Below are 14,297 nucleotides of genomic sequence, written 5' to 3'. Positions count from 1 at the left end.
TGGTCAGAATTAATGGCACCCCTGGTAAATATGATCAAAAATGGCTGTAAAAAACTTCTAGTTTTATGGCCAGCGTGTTTTGGAGAAAGGCATTTATTTTATAATGTGATTTACCCCCCACTTTCAATTCTTTTACTTCAATGAAAGGTTAGATTTTTGCGAATTTTTTTAATGAAAGATCAAAATGATAAACAATTCAGATTTATTTTTTTACAGACATTTTTAATCATATTTACCATGGGTGCCATTAATTCTGACCACCACTGTATGTTGCCCTGACATTCTTGTGGGTGCCCATTAGGAAAACAGCTTATAATTCATATAAGTGATGTTTTTTGACAATGTAAAAATGCAGAAAGTTTTCTGTGATGGGTAGGTTTAGGTTTATGGGCAGGGTTACTGTAAGGGGATAGAAGATAGCGTACATTTGTACAGTGCAGAGTCCCCACAAAGATAGCGAAACCGAGTTCGCGTGTGTGTGTTTCTGAGGAGGAGATTCTCGCCTAAAAAAAACACCCATGCTTTCGGCGTTTCTCTCGTAGCAGAAGTGGAGAAGTGCGGTCTGAAAACAGCGTCCTCTGGTAGCAGGTAATATCGTTGTTTTTGCGTAAAAAATATTTAATATATGTTTTATGTAATTTTAAATTCATGCACGGGTTTAAACCTATTGTTTAAAGGGGAAAACGAGCGTTTTCTCAGTATCACAGTTTGGCCGTTATTTTTACGCAATGCGATCTAATCGAAACTTAAAATGTTTGCTAGTCATACAAATCTCTCAAATGTGTATTTAGGGTATTATTTGAAAAATTATTCACTTATTGTTGACAATGAGAGATGCGGGCAGTTGTGCAACTGTTAATAATTGCGTTTCCTTTTTAAAATGACTTTAATGAACTCGATTTGTCTTTGTCATGAGGAAACTATAGAGTTGGTGACGCGCAGACGTTCATTTTAAAACTTTCGTTCCTGGGGTTAAATGAGGGAAATAGTGCAATAGAAAACCATTGCACCCCTCGTTGATGACAATTGTATTATTTCATCGTTTTGAATGTAATAGGCTAAATAAATTACTTTTAAAAGCAGATCTGTTAAACAAGGATTTAACAGACCCGACTAAACCAAATCTAAGGTTTTGACTATATGGATTACATATTTTGTTTTAGCTGGAAAGCCAAACTAGTCCTATCACTAGTTAGCAAGAGGAAACACTGAGTGACCTTGTTAAACAGATGATGCTAACCCTACACTATCTGTTCCCCTGTTTCAGAAAGAAAATGAAGCGCAGAAATAACCGCGGTGTTACAGAGACATACTTTGAGGGACAACATTTAAGTCTGTCAGACCTAAAAAAAGAAAAGCCTAATATACAGAACGGGTATCTGTATAAGAACAACATTCCTGCTTATCCTGAATCTGTGGAGTTCCATGTCCAAAAAGTGTCTCATGTCACTGGAGAAGAAGGTCTTAGGGGTATTTTTCTCAATTCAGGCTTCAGACAGCCACCTGAGCTGGTGGCTAGTGATCAACATCATTTCCTCTGGTGGGATTTATCAGTCACATCTGATGACAGATCCTCGGCTGAAGAGCGTTTCCTTACATCATTGTTCCCTCATCGCAGTGCTGCCCAAATTTGCAAGCTGTCACCCATCCTTGAGCACTTCACCACCTCAAAGGCCTTCCAGAAAGAATCTTCCTATGGAAACTTTCGCTTCACCTTTTCATTTAGGCAGCTTCTCTGGCTCTATGGCAAGCAATTCTGTGGTGGCCAAAGTCCAGTTCTGCGTGTTTTTGAGACTGTGCTCTACCGGCGAGAGATTCTCTATAAGATCCTTGTGCACCCTCATGACATACATCTTTATGACCATTATCCTCGTCTTCCTGGTCAGGAGGACGGTGTGTGTGGATACCATGATGGTGCCCTGTGGTGGTGCTGTCAAGCCCCCTCTGAAACCTACAAGCTGAAGCTTGAGGTAAACAAGTTTAATTGTAGTGTTCGTGTGAACACCCACAGAGAAGAATACTATGTGTGGGATCATGTGTGTGTAGCTTTCCACATGGAGCCAGGGTGGGTGTTGCATGTGGACCAGAACAAGCTGTTAAAAAGTGTGAATGCATGTGAAATTTCTCAACCCTGTCTTCTGAGAGCTCCGGAGACTCCACTGAGTTTAAACGAGGCTGAGCATGTATTAGCTAATCTTAAGGCCAGTATGGTCTAAGCTGGTGCTTGAAGCTAAACTCACTGCAGTAGTAAATAAAGTCACTCATGTTAGTTTGATTGAAATTCTTAAAGTGCACAATTGTAAGAAATGTTTGTGAACTCTGTTGTGTACATTGTATTTCTGTTGCATTAATGGCTCCTATCAGGTATAGCATTGTACTTTGCTGTGAAATTAAAAGGTTTTTAACTAACAATTATCTTTAGTGGCATCTTTTTAAAGGACTGATATCTTTTATAACTGCTGGGAACTTTAATTGTTGGTCACAATCTTAATCAAACATTTTGTGTTACTGCTAATTAAACACTTCAGCAGTTATAGGAGGATTTACTTCCTTCTTGCTTATAGATTTCCTCTTGTTTGAAGATTTGAGAAATTAAACTTTGCACTAATCTTTGACTTTAAATGAAAAGATTGTCACATTCATGCAGGAACCCAGATAATGATACACAAGTATCACTTTAACACTTTAAGTGTCTCACATAGTTAATATTTACATTCTTTTTTCTTCATTCTTATTTACAAACCTTTCTAATTTCCACCAGCACACAGCTAAACTGCTAAATACAGATTTGATAGATTGTTTAAATTAGATTTACAGTTTACATTTTTTTTTATTAGGTCTGCAACACTTTTATGACTGTCTTTAATTTACTTTATTTACCATTATTTACACCAACATATTAACATTACTTCAAATAACTTAAATGTCAACTGTGTGTTGAGATGCTAAAGTTTTCCAGTGCATTATAAAGTTAATGTTGGGGTGTACTTTTTGATGCAGGAAACAAAATGAATTCACAATAGGCCTACTGAAAATGTCCTCATCTGCGATATTATCACAGGCTTCAATAAAATAGAACCGTAGTCAGGACCTTATGCTATATTTAATCTGATGTTAACTAAGCAAGACTGTAAAGGACAATACAATGTGTAAAATATCTTAAAGTTGCAGGTCTAATTATCTACTGTTTAAAACAGAATTAGCTTTTCCCAGTCTGGTTCCATTAAGTGTGTAATAGCAGGAGCTAAAATTAAATTATTATCTCTACTTTCCAAGTCCCCAGCTGTTGATCAGTGATCTATTACACAAACTAAAAGGCGCCATTTCAAGTTTCGAAAGTGCGTGGTTAGGTCCATTTTAAACCAGAAGGCGGGAACTGGGCGGAAGCTGCATGCATATTCCTTTCAGCAGAGCGGCAGAATAACAGAACTTGACGAGCGATAACTAAGGTATGGCAAATTTAAAAATGAAGTTGATACTTTATGTTTAAGAGATGTATTGTTCGTGAGTAAGCTGTAGCGCATTTGGTCTCGATTTAGCGCGACACAAGGCAAAGTCGGTTAGAGGCTGTTAAACCGAAACTAATCCCAATGTAACGTTAATTCTAAAGAGGTGAAATGACTCAAATCTCTCAAAAAGAAACACTCAAATAGTGATATTTATCTACTTTCTGAAAGCATTTGATGTTAACCATGACTGACTATGGCTTCTACTGTGTGTGAATGAAAGTATGAAAATTTGAACTATAATGTTCTATACAGAAAAGCCTAAACATAGGTCTGTTTTATTTTTAATGTTCCTTTAAATACGGCAGCTAATGGGCCGAATGACACCTAATGGATGAATCTCTTTTCAAAACCCGATTTGAAAAGAACTCTTAACATAATGACTAGCCTATTTATTTTTAAAGATGCAATATTTCAAGAAGCATCGTGTCTATTTAAACTGAGATTTTTTTTTCAATCTTTGATATCTGTATGTGACGTTTAAGATAATTGTAATAAAGAATCATCAGAATTTAAGTGTTAGAAGTTAAGGCGAGACACGGCAGGCAAAAACATCGATTTTCATGCAGTGGTCAATTTTGAGATTTTGGGCTAGTTTACTCCTTCAATATGTGTTCTTTCAAGCTGTTATAAAGAAAACGTTGAAAATATACATTAAGATGTTATTTTATTACATTTTGTTTACTTGCGGCTGTAAGTTTCTCCCGAATTTACCAGGAAGTTAGCATTACAACGCGACACGCCGAGCTCCGTGAGCCTCCGTCTGTTTACTGAAGTCTGTCATGACCGGTATCACTGTGAAGCTCTGAGTCTCCTGCACAACGCTATGTAACCCAAATATGGGCATTTCCTTTCTATCAGTAACCAATCGTGAATGTCCAAAGGGGGATTTAAAGCTACGACGATTTCTCATTTAGAGCTTTTTAAATCTTTAACTGCCGTTTTCTCAAAATGAGTTTTTGTCATTCTCCAGTAGAAATATCTCAGCCTATGTAGCACCTATGTACACCAAACTTTCCAGTTATATACTTAGCAGTATTCTGAAGATATTTTCAGAGGGATTTGTTAATAAATCATTCCTGGCCTGATTTATGTGACATTTTAATCAAAAAAATATGGTGAAAATCTATTTTTTATGGCTATGGACAGTATATTTTGATTCCCTAGGTAATGAAAGCATATATCCTGAAATCCCTCTGAGTTTTTATTTTCATCTTGTGTGTAAACAAAATGAAAAAATAATTTTTCACCTGGCTTTATCATATGTTCAGATCTATCTACCGAAAATATATGCAAAATCGTGCATATTTAATGAGATAATGCCTAATTTGCATAATTAAACATACAAATTTCTAAAACTTGTAATACATTTTTTTTATATACTTGTGAAAGTAATCAACTGAGGAAGTTTCATGGTGATATCTATTATTTTAAAATTTTACCCTATTCACCTGTAGTGTCTCGCCTTAACTGAGCAAAGTAGCAACTTTGCTTCCACCTAGAGGCGAAATAAGAGCAAGACAGGAATTGCAATAAATTACACCGTGTTCTCCTCCATACATTATTCGAACTTTATTTATTTAACTAAAGTATATTTTCGGGATGTTTTTTTTTTGATACTGTGTGACCTTTTATAACAGATGATAAACTAATCCTCATCTTTTCTTTGGTTTCAGAAATAAGATGATGCGTCAAAATGCACGAGGATGTTTTGGGACACATTTTGAAGGACAGCATTTGAGTCTGTCAGACCTAAAAGAAAACCCTAATATACAGAACGAGTACCTGTATAAAAACAACATTCCTGCTTATCTGTGGAGTTCCATGTCCAGAAAGTGTCTCATGTCACTGGAGAAGAAGGTCTTAGGGGTATTTTTCTCAATTCAGGCTTCAGACAGCCATCTGAGCTGGTGGCTAGTGATGATCAACATCATTTCCTCTGGTGGGCTTTATCAGTCACATCTGATGACAGATCCTTGGCTGAAGAGCGTTTCCTTACATCCTTGTTCCCTCATCGCAGTGCTGCCCAAATTTGCAACCAGTCGCCCATCCTTGAGCACTTCACCACCTCAAAGGCCTTCCAGAAAGAATCTTCCTATGGAAACTTTTGCTTCACCTTTTCACTTAAAGAGCTTCTTTGGCACTATGGCGAGCAATTCTGTGGTGACCAAAGTCCAGTTCTGCGTGTTTATGAGACGGCGCTTTACCAAAAAGAGATTCAATATACGGTTGTAGTGCATCCTCCTTACATAAATATTTATGACCATTGTCCTCGACTTCCAAAACATGGTGATGGTGTTTGTGGATACAATGGTGGGGCCATGTGGTGGCGCTGTCAATCCCCCTCTGAAGCCTACGAGAATAAGCTTGAGGTGAACATCTTCGATAGAAGTGTTAGTGTGAGCCCTCATCACAATAAATACTATGTCTGGGATCATGTGTGTGTAGCTTTCCACATGGAGCCAGGGTGGGTGTTGCATGTGGACCGGAACAAGCTGTTAAAAAGAGTGAATGTGTGTGAAATGTGTAAGCCTTATCTTCTGAGACCCCTAGACCGTAAATTGAATTTACATGAAGCTGAGAGTATACTAACTGATCTTAAGGCCAGTATGGGTTGAGGTTTGGAGTGTGGTGGTTCACATGGAATTACAAAAAAGAATGATGCGACACACAGTTAGCAAACTTTTGCAACAGTTATCCTAAATATGTTTAACTAGATGAAAATTAATCTCTTTAGTGTTTTATTGTCTTGTTTGATGATTTATTAATGCACCTTTGCACTGATCTTCATAATTAAGTGAAGAATGGAGCACATTTTAGCTTTCATGCAGAAACCTAAGCAATGATTTAATATAACTTTTTGCAATATAATAAACTTTTCTGTATTGGATGTATGTTCACATTGGATTTAGAGCTTCTATAAGCTATTGTATAGAGTTAAAAATGTACTTTTATATGTAATGTAACTGAAATCTGGCTTTATTGCTTCATTGCTGGGTAGTAACCGATGACGTAATCTGGATTACGTAATCAGATTCCAAAAAAATATGCATTTATTAGATTTTATTATGTTTTAAAATACTCATCAGACTACAGTAACTTTTTTACTGATTACATAATTACGTATTATTCATATGGCATTAATTCATAATTTATTTATTCTTTTTAAAGTTAAAAAATGTCCTTTCTTAAAAAGCATATCATTTATATATTCAGAAAATCTTCTAGTTTTGTGAAATTGCACACACAAACCAGACACGTGTCTACACTTACTGGGAAAATTGACAGGGCACAAAGCATTTGATCACTAGGTGAACAGATAGGGAAAGATACATTTTTTTTTCTTTCTCTTTGTATTTTTATATGGTACAAGATAATCCTATTCAAGTCATTGTGATAAATGAGTTAGGTCAAAATTAATCAAAATGTGGTATACAAGCTAAAATGTGTAATGTAATAGATTATGTTGCTAACTACATTTTTTGTCATGTAATCTGGAATCAGTAACGGACTACAATTTGTAAGTAATCTACCAGCGCTGTTCATCCAATCAGTAATTTGTCACATTTCTTTAAACCAAAACCTGTATTTTTTTTAAATTACTTTAATTTTTAAATGTCTTTTTTCTTTAATGTTTTATCATGTTTCAAAAATGTCATATTATACTTAAATCAAATGTCTTACATTAAATGTGTCTTATTGCACTAAAATCTCTTCATTGAATCTCTTAATCCCTTTTTGAATCTGATCTTACAGAACATTGATCAGGGATGTAACTTGATGTCAAATTGTTCTATTGCTAATCAAATAAATATGACTACACCTCAGACAGTAGTTCACTTGCTAGTGTTTCAGTAGTTCACTAAGCAAGAGTCATACATCGACAATCATATTATTATGGCACAATGTCCAAACCCTTTGGCACTTTCATGTTTCTTTAAAATAGTGAATAATAATAAAAGAAATGCAATGCAAAGGTCAGGGACACACTCTAAATAGATAATGACAGTCATAACCAATAAAAACAGACCAGATTTATGATTTATTAACAGACTTTGGACTGGGCTTCACAGACAGGACTAGGTCTTAGTTTAATTAGGACATTAATGTAGCTTTAATAAACATGCCTTAGAAAAAACATTATTAGTGTGCATCTTGAGACAAAACAATGGCACTGACATATTTTAAGATAAGTCAGTGCAAGTTGCTTTCAGTTAAAAGAGCTCAAACTTGCCGTTTAGTCTGGGACTACTGTATCTTAAGCCTTGTCTGTGAAACTGGGCATTTGTCCACTATCACACTTCACCAGTTAAAAAATAGGAGCCGAACTTACATTTTTTATTTCAGATAATAATCTATCACTCTTTCACCTAAGGATTGTTTTTCAATATTTTAACATCTTGTGCAGCACTTGCATGCTCTTGGTTTGTATGTGGTTTAACCATAGACTATAAACAGGGTTTAACTCAAGTGTGTGCTCTTTCTTGGGCTTGGTTTCAGCTCAGTGCTTCCAGCTGAAAGCAGCAATGGCAACACCATATAAGGCCACTTGGCTCATACAGATGATGTCATCACCAGTCCTGAGTGGAGAATCTCCTTTCCTTTGCCATGCACACAGTGTGTGAGAGATAGAAAGGGAAGGAGGTGTGGTGAAGAGGAAAGAGAAAGAAAAGAAGATACATTCACAGAGAATGATATAAAGAAGTGAACTGAAGCTTGTTTGTAACCTGTTTACGTGCTGTTTCAGGGCTTCCAGAGCATGAAGAATTAGATGCTACTGGAAGAAAAAAAAGAAAAACACAGGAGAGAAAGAGGCAGAGATTGAGAGTGAACAAAGAGTGAAGTATTGTAACAGCTGGCAGGACAACTGTGACAGTGAGGGAGCTTCGCTTAGAGGAGTCTTCTTACCATGGGGAAGTCAGGTAAATGCACAATTCACTTCTAAATTCATGTCTCGCTTTAGCATCTGTGATGTTGTCAAATACATAGTTTCTTTAGTCTGTCACTGCCATTCTCTGCTGTTGAATGATGTTTTGTCAGCACAGGTTGAGTATATGCCAGGTTTATCATGCTGAGTGTGTGTGTGTGTGTGCTGGGGATTGTTAGCTACTCAATCCTTGCTTTGTTTGAGCAATTGCATCATGTAGCTGGATTTATGCCTCTGCAATAGTGGCAAGCACAATTGTTTGGCAACATTTGTCCAGACTAAAAGTTGTTGCGAATAGAGCGTAGTTTTTGCCATCATTTAAAGCATTATCTGAATGTTCAGTCACTTTGTTAAAACTACATTTAGTTGACAAAAGTTCTAAAATATATTCTATATACATTTTTTGTTTGTTTAAAACAATTAAAGTTATTTAAAACATTTCAGTTTATTAAATTGTTAGCAGTAAAGCAAAAATAGACTAAAATGAAACCCTTTAACATTTTATTCTTATAGTGAAATATTACTTACAGACCACTAAAATCAGACACATATAATTAGACTTTAATTTTGCAACTCAAGCACAAAAGACATGTGGATATATCTTGGTGATTTGTGAAAAATAATAGAGGATACAAGCATTAACAGGCTACAAAGTTAATAGCTTATTTTCCCTTCTATTCCAACTTTTCACCCTGAAGGACCAAAAATCAAACCTGATTTAGGGCTATGAGCTGAAAGTAAATGTTGCATTATATCCAATGTTATATTAAAATGTACATAAAAAAAAAATCTCTACATTTCAATGCAAAAATAAAACATAAAATTATCTTTTGTTAAATCAGAACTTTGTTAAAACAAATCAAAACTGAAGATATGCTTCAGTGGCGTGTTTTTTCCTCCACTCTTTCGATATGGCATGGCGGGCCAAATCAAAGGACATCATGGGCCAACTTTGGCTCAAGTCAATTCAAGTCACCTTTATTTATATAGCGATTTTTACAAAACAGATTGTTTCAAAGCAGCTTTACAGTGATAACAGGAAAATAATGCAAAAAAGTTTGTTTCTGCTGTACAGCAGATCTAGAAGAAAATAGCATCATAGTCCAGCTGATGGTAAATTTTTGTAGTAAAAAAAGTTATCAATTTAGTTAATTTATATATAGCCGCTCTAGAGAAAACAGTGATGTCATCGTCCAGCTCAGTTCAGTTCTCATATAATGGTGTCAATGCAGGCAGATCAATAATATTGTTGAATATTAAATGTCCCCAACTAAGCAAGCCAAAAGATAAAAAGGCGACAGTGGGCACTTACTTCATGGGAAGTAGTTTGTGCATCTCTGTTCTATAGTCAAGTTAGTACTAGCTTTGAGTAATATATAATTTAGGCTGTATCTGTTGAGTTTTAGCAAAGACTAAATAGTGGCCCTGTTTTCCATTTTCATTTCATTTTGCAGCCTCCAGGCTTTTTTGTGAGGAGGTGCTGAAGACTCATAATGATTACAGGAGGAAACATCAAGCCCCACCTTTAAAACTCAGCAGTAAACTGAGCCGTGATGCAGCAAGGTGAGGCATTTTCTCCCATTCTTGCTCTGCTCTTTGCTATTCATTTCTTGTCTTTCTTCTAAATCCGCCCGTTTCTTTTCTTTGACATTACTTTCATCTTTACTACAGTTTAATGCCCTTCAATTCAGCTGAATGCATTTCTTGCAGATATGCTGAGAGCCTTGCTAGCACCAGGATTCTGAAGCACAGTGCTGAGTCTAGTAGAGGAAACTGTGGAGAAAATTTAGCATGGGCATCTTATGATCAAACAGGTACAAATCCTTGTCTTCTGCCTCAAAGTGTCCATCTGACACATATTTACATAGATAGAATAGCACAGACAGATAGTGCTCTCCTTTTCTCAACAGCTGGAACTCATTATGAATTGACTACCTCCCTGTTCAGTCTAAAGTTGATTACTAAGTGGGATGGAATGTCTGGCCAGTCTGGTGTGATTTGTAAAGTGTCACTAAACATATAGTGGGTCATATTAAGTTTAGTTTCAAGTTGTTACTTGGAATAAATTTAACTTGAAATTCATCATAACTGAATTTTTGGGCCCTGTCTGTTTCACATTATAATCTCTGTGTATGTATGTGTGCATGTGCCGACAGGTAAAGATGTGTCTGATCGCTGGTATAATGAAGTGAACCAGTACAACTTCAACCAGCCAGGATTCTCTTCTGCAACTGGTAAGAGTATTTACAGCACTGCTGCTCTTGGAGATCAACCTACCTGCAAAGTTTAGTTCTGATTTTTATCAAACACACCTAAACCAACAACTTAATGTTTTTCTGTGTAGTCATAGAACTTTGCATTTTATTCACTCCCATTCCATGCATCCTGAGCAGCTGAAAACTGCCTAAAACCCCTCTAAAATGACCAGAAACCGCAACAACTAAGACAAGAAAACCAGCTTTGTTTGGTTTAAGATGTTCTTTTTAGTAGGGAAAGAATGTAAATGCCATTTATTGACCTCTTGGCTCAGTACACAGAAATACAAAAGTTAAATCTAAATGGTCTGCAGTGTTGCAGGAAAGTGGAGTGGATTGCGTGATATCTCTGCACCCAAGTAGCAGTGCTTCTCCTGTGCTTCACCCCAATATAGTCCCAAGTCAATATCTGCCTAGGAAATCGACTAGTCTTGCTATTTGTACTCGTTGTGAAAACGCAGGCCACAAGAAGTAATGAGGTTTTTTATTTATTAATCACTTTTACTCACGACATGATAGCTGGCAACAAAGGATTCCATTCATTATGCTAAGCTAAGCTAGTGGCGGCGCTGCCAAACTAAAACAATGCATGCACTGAGAATGCGTTTGCCCACCTATCTAAATGCAGGAAAGACGGTGAATAAGCCCCATTTCAAAAAACGGTGGAGTGTTCCTTTAAACGCTGGAGAAGGTGAAGAGGTGAACTAAAATCAGGCCCTGCCGTCTATTTTTTCTTTTTCAATATTACATTTTCACTCTGAAATAAGTCACATAGGTCCAGTTCAGAAAGACTTTAACATTTCAAATGTATTATTTATTTAAAACAGAATCACTAGGGCATGACATCATATCCTGCTGCTTATATTTGTTGTAGTGTCCAAAGTAATTTTACATTAAACTAAACTTTGCATGAATGTTGATTTCCATTAACAGGATTGAGCACCCTTGGTTTATTGCAAGCAAATACAATACAAACACATACAGTAGATAAGTTTAGTTTGGCCCAGTCAGTGTAATACTATATTCTGAAATATTTTAAGTCCTCATATGTGACTCATCCTTTAGGAATGAAGCTTTATAAAGCCCTCCCAGGCACAGGAAATTCCCCATAAAATTCAGTGATGAAAAGTATCTTAATAGTGCGATGTCTTGCTTGCAGATGTTAACTCACCCCTTCAGTTTTTATTCACCTTGCCTGTCATCAACTTCAACCAGCAGGAAATACTGGTTATACTACTCACCACCTCAAGAGGGCAGAACATATTTGAAAGATTCCCAATTTTACAGTAGTTGATGCAAAATCCTCTGGGCCCAGTTGTTTGAAAGTAATCTGATCAGATTTCAGCTATCGGATTGGAACAAATCTTGAAAATGATGTGTAAAAAAAAAAAAAAAAAAGGATTCTGAAATCAGATTAGATCACAAAATCCAATCTTGGTTTTGATCTAGATCAAATCATCAGTTTGTGTTGTCTTACTTTTTTAGAAAGATTGGGATACCTTTTGATACAAAAATCTGGATTTCACAGACAAAAATGTATTAACTTTAAAACTGGTAAAAAACAAACAAAATACAATGTAATGCACACACACATATTTTTTTTATTTTGATCTTGATTAGTTTACCTGTTTAAGTAATAAATTGGAAGTAGGCATTAGGCTACCTATTCAGTACAGTAAAATAAAAGAAGAGATGTTGGCGCTATAAAATAATCCCCCAAACTGCTGTAAATATCAAACAAAAATATTATATTTAATTTAAAGTGTTTTTTTTTTCTAATCACTGTTTGTAAACTACATTGGCACAATCATAAGAGATGAAACAGTCAAAAGTTATTTGCAAGCAAAAGTTTCTCGGGAGAACGTTCCATGACCATGTCACTAGTAATCCAGATTTGAAAAAGTTTTTAATCTGGATCAGGCTGATCCAATAGGCTTTATGCCCAGCTCCACTACTTCCTGAACTTCAGCCAGCTCCTTTGTTTCCTGTCTGCCATTATTGGACAAACTGATTAATCCAGGTGTGTCTGATTATTCTTACTGAGGTCAGGCACACCTGGATTAATCAGTTTGTCCAATAATGGCAGACAGGAAACAAAGGAGCTGGCTGAAGTTCAGGAAGTAGTGGAGCTGGGCATAAAGCCTATTCAATTTTGCTTTGAAAAACCGGCACAAAAGTAAGATGGATTACCTGATCCTGGATAGCAAAACATGGGATTTCCAAATCCAGATAATTCTGGTCCAGATGAAACTTTTTGAACAACTGGGCCCTGAAGTGACTATATAGATAGTGGATAACATCTGTACTGACCAGTGTTGCCAAGTCTGCAGTTTTCCCGCAGAATTGGGATACTTTTCCACAGGTCGTTTTGTAGTCCGCTGGTTGAAGCAACCCCCACCCAGATTTTTTTTGTTTTGTTTTACCGGGGGACACAACCTCCCAGCCTGGAATACGATTGGGCTAGTTTTGATTAGCAAATGGGTGGGTTTTGTTGTGCAGATCTGGCAACCCTGGTGCTGGCTCTAAATCTGTAAATATGTGGTTGGGAATCTAGGAACGGGTGTTCCTGTAGCTGAGTTGGTTGAGTATGGTGCGGTCAAATCCAAAACCATGGGTTTGATTCTCAGGGAAAACAAAGTGATGTAATCACCAGTAATTAGCTTCGAATAAGCATCTGCCAAATGAATAAAACGTACTAGAGTCCCTCATTTCACTCAAATGTTTCCACTCTGTCTCTCAGGGTATAAATATTTAACTGAACACTAACACAACCACCACATGGTTTATGTGAGTCAAACATGCATAAACACTTTGTGACAACCACACAGGCATCCCGATCCTTGCTACAATACACACCAATTGATGTAAGAATCATCTATTTGTTCTAGGTCACTTCACTGCAGTAGTGTGGAAAAGCTCGAAGAAACTCGGTGTGGGTAAAGCTGTGGCCTCGGATGGTTCTACCTTCGTAGTGGCACGTTATTTCCCTGCTGGCAACATTACCAATCAGGGCCACTTCCAGGCCAATGTCCTGCCCCCTAAAAGCTGATCCAAATGTAGCTGGACACAATGAGAACAAAGGTAGGGAGAGGAAAAGAAAGAGGACAGGGAACAGCTGAAATTGGAGAGACTTTCACCTGGAGGATCAAACAGCGACTGCACAGCGCAGACTTTGGTTGCCTTCAATAACAGGTCTTACTTGAATAAAGAGCATAACTTTTCATTTTTAGGCTTTTATTAACTTGAATACGAAGAGGCTTATGTTAAACCTAAAGTGTTATAGCTAATGCTAGTTATACAGTTATGTCAAAACTATACTTTCATTGTGGGCCACATACTTGGGTATGTGGATGTCAGCATTAGAAATTATTTTTATGAATCAAGTGAATGCATATCTAATCAGTTTTGGTAACATTCATCCCTTTATGGCCATTCCAGTATTTGTTTGATTATTCTTATGTGTTTGTATATTAATATGAATTAAAATCGAAAGTGTTATCAGATGTCATAGTGGATGTTTACACAATTTGTACAATTTGCTCAAAGAATTACAACTTTGGGGAGCTAAAACACTTCTATAATCAAGTTAGTGCCATATGCACAATTTCT

At 36.5% G+C, this 14,297-nt stretch overlaps 2 protein-coding genes across 4 annotated transcripts; both read left to right on the top strand.

Annotated features, from left to right (window-relative positions):
* The first annotated feature begins 510 nt into the window (after positions 1–510).
* On the top strand, positions 511–2,407 carry LOC307172965 (uncharacterized protein). 2 transcript variants are annotated; one of them, XM_079895741.1, is made up of 2 exons: positions 511–588; positions 1,268–2,407. In XM_079895741.1, exon 2 carries the CDS (start codon positions 1,275–1,277, stop codon positions 2,214–2,216), a length of 942 nt encoding a protein of 313 aa, XP_079751867.1. In that variant the 5' UTR covers positions 511–588; positions 1,268–1,274; the 3' UTR covers positions 2,217–2,407. The 2 variants fall into 2 exon arrangements, with proteins under 2 accessions (XP_079751867.1, XP_079751868.1); XM_079895742.1 differs by having other exon boundaries at positions 527–596; positions 1,272–2,401.
* A 5,685-nt stretch (positions 2,408–8,092) lies between these two features.
* On the top strand, positions 8,093–13,737 carry glipr2l (GLI pathogenesis-related 2, like; the record flags this gene model as incomplete). 2 transcript variants are annotated; one of them, XM_079894143.1, is made up of 6 exons in its annotated part: positions 8,132–8,150; positions 8,254–8,428; positions 9,888–9,996; positions 10,144–10,247; positions 10,590–10,667; positions 13,577–13,737. In XM_079894143.1, exons 2-6 carry the CDS (start codon positions 8,416–8,418, stop codon positions 13,735–13,737), a joined length of 465 nt encoding a protein of 154 aa, XP_079750269.1. In that variant the 5' UTR covers positions 8,132–8,150; positions 8,254–8,415. The 2 variants fall into 2 exon arrangements, with proteins under 2 accessions (XP_079750268.1, XP_079750269.1); XM_079894142.1 differs by having other exon boundaries at positions 8,093–8,428.
* Positions 13,738–14,297: the final 560 nt, after the last annotated feature.

The sequence above is a fragment of the Squalius cephalus genome, assembly GCF_949319135.1.
Source record: "Squalius cephalus genome assembly, chromosome: 15".
Classification (NCBI taxonomy): Eukaryota; Metazoa; Chordata; class Actinopteri; order Cypriniformes; family Leuciscidae; genus Squalius; species Squalius cephalus.
The sequence above is the reverse complement of the archived record's forward strand: the minus strand, read 5'-3'. Positions and strand labels throughout refer to the sequence as shown.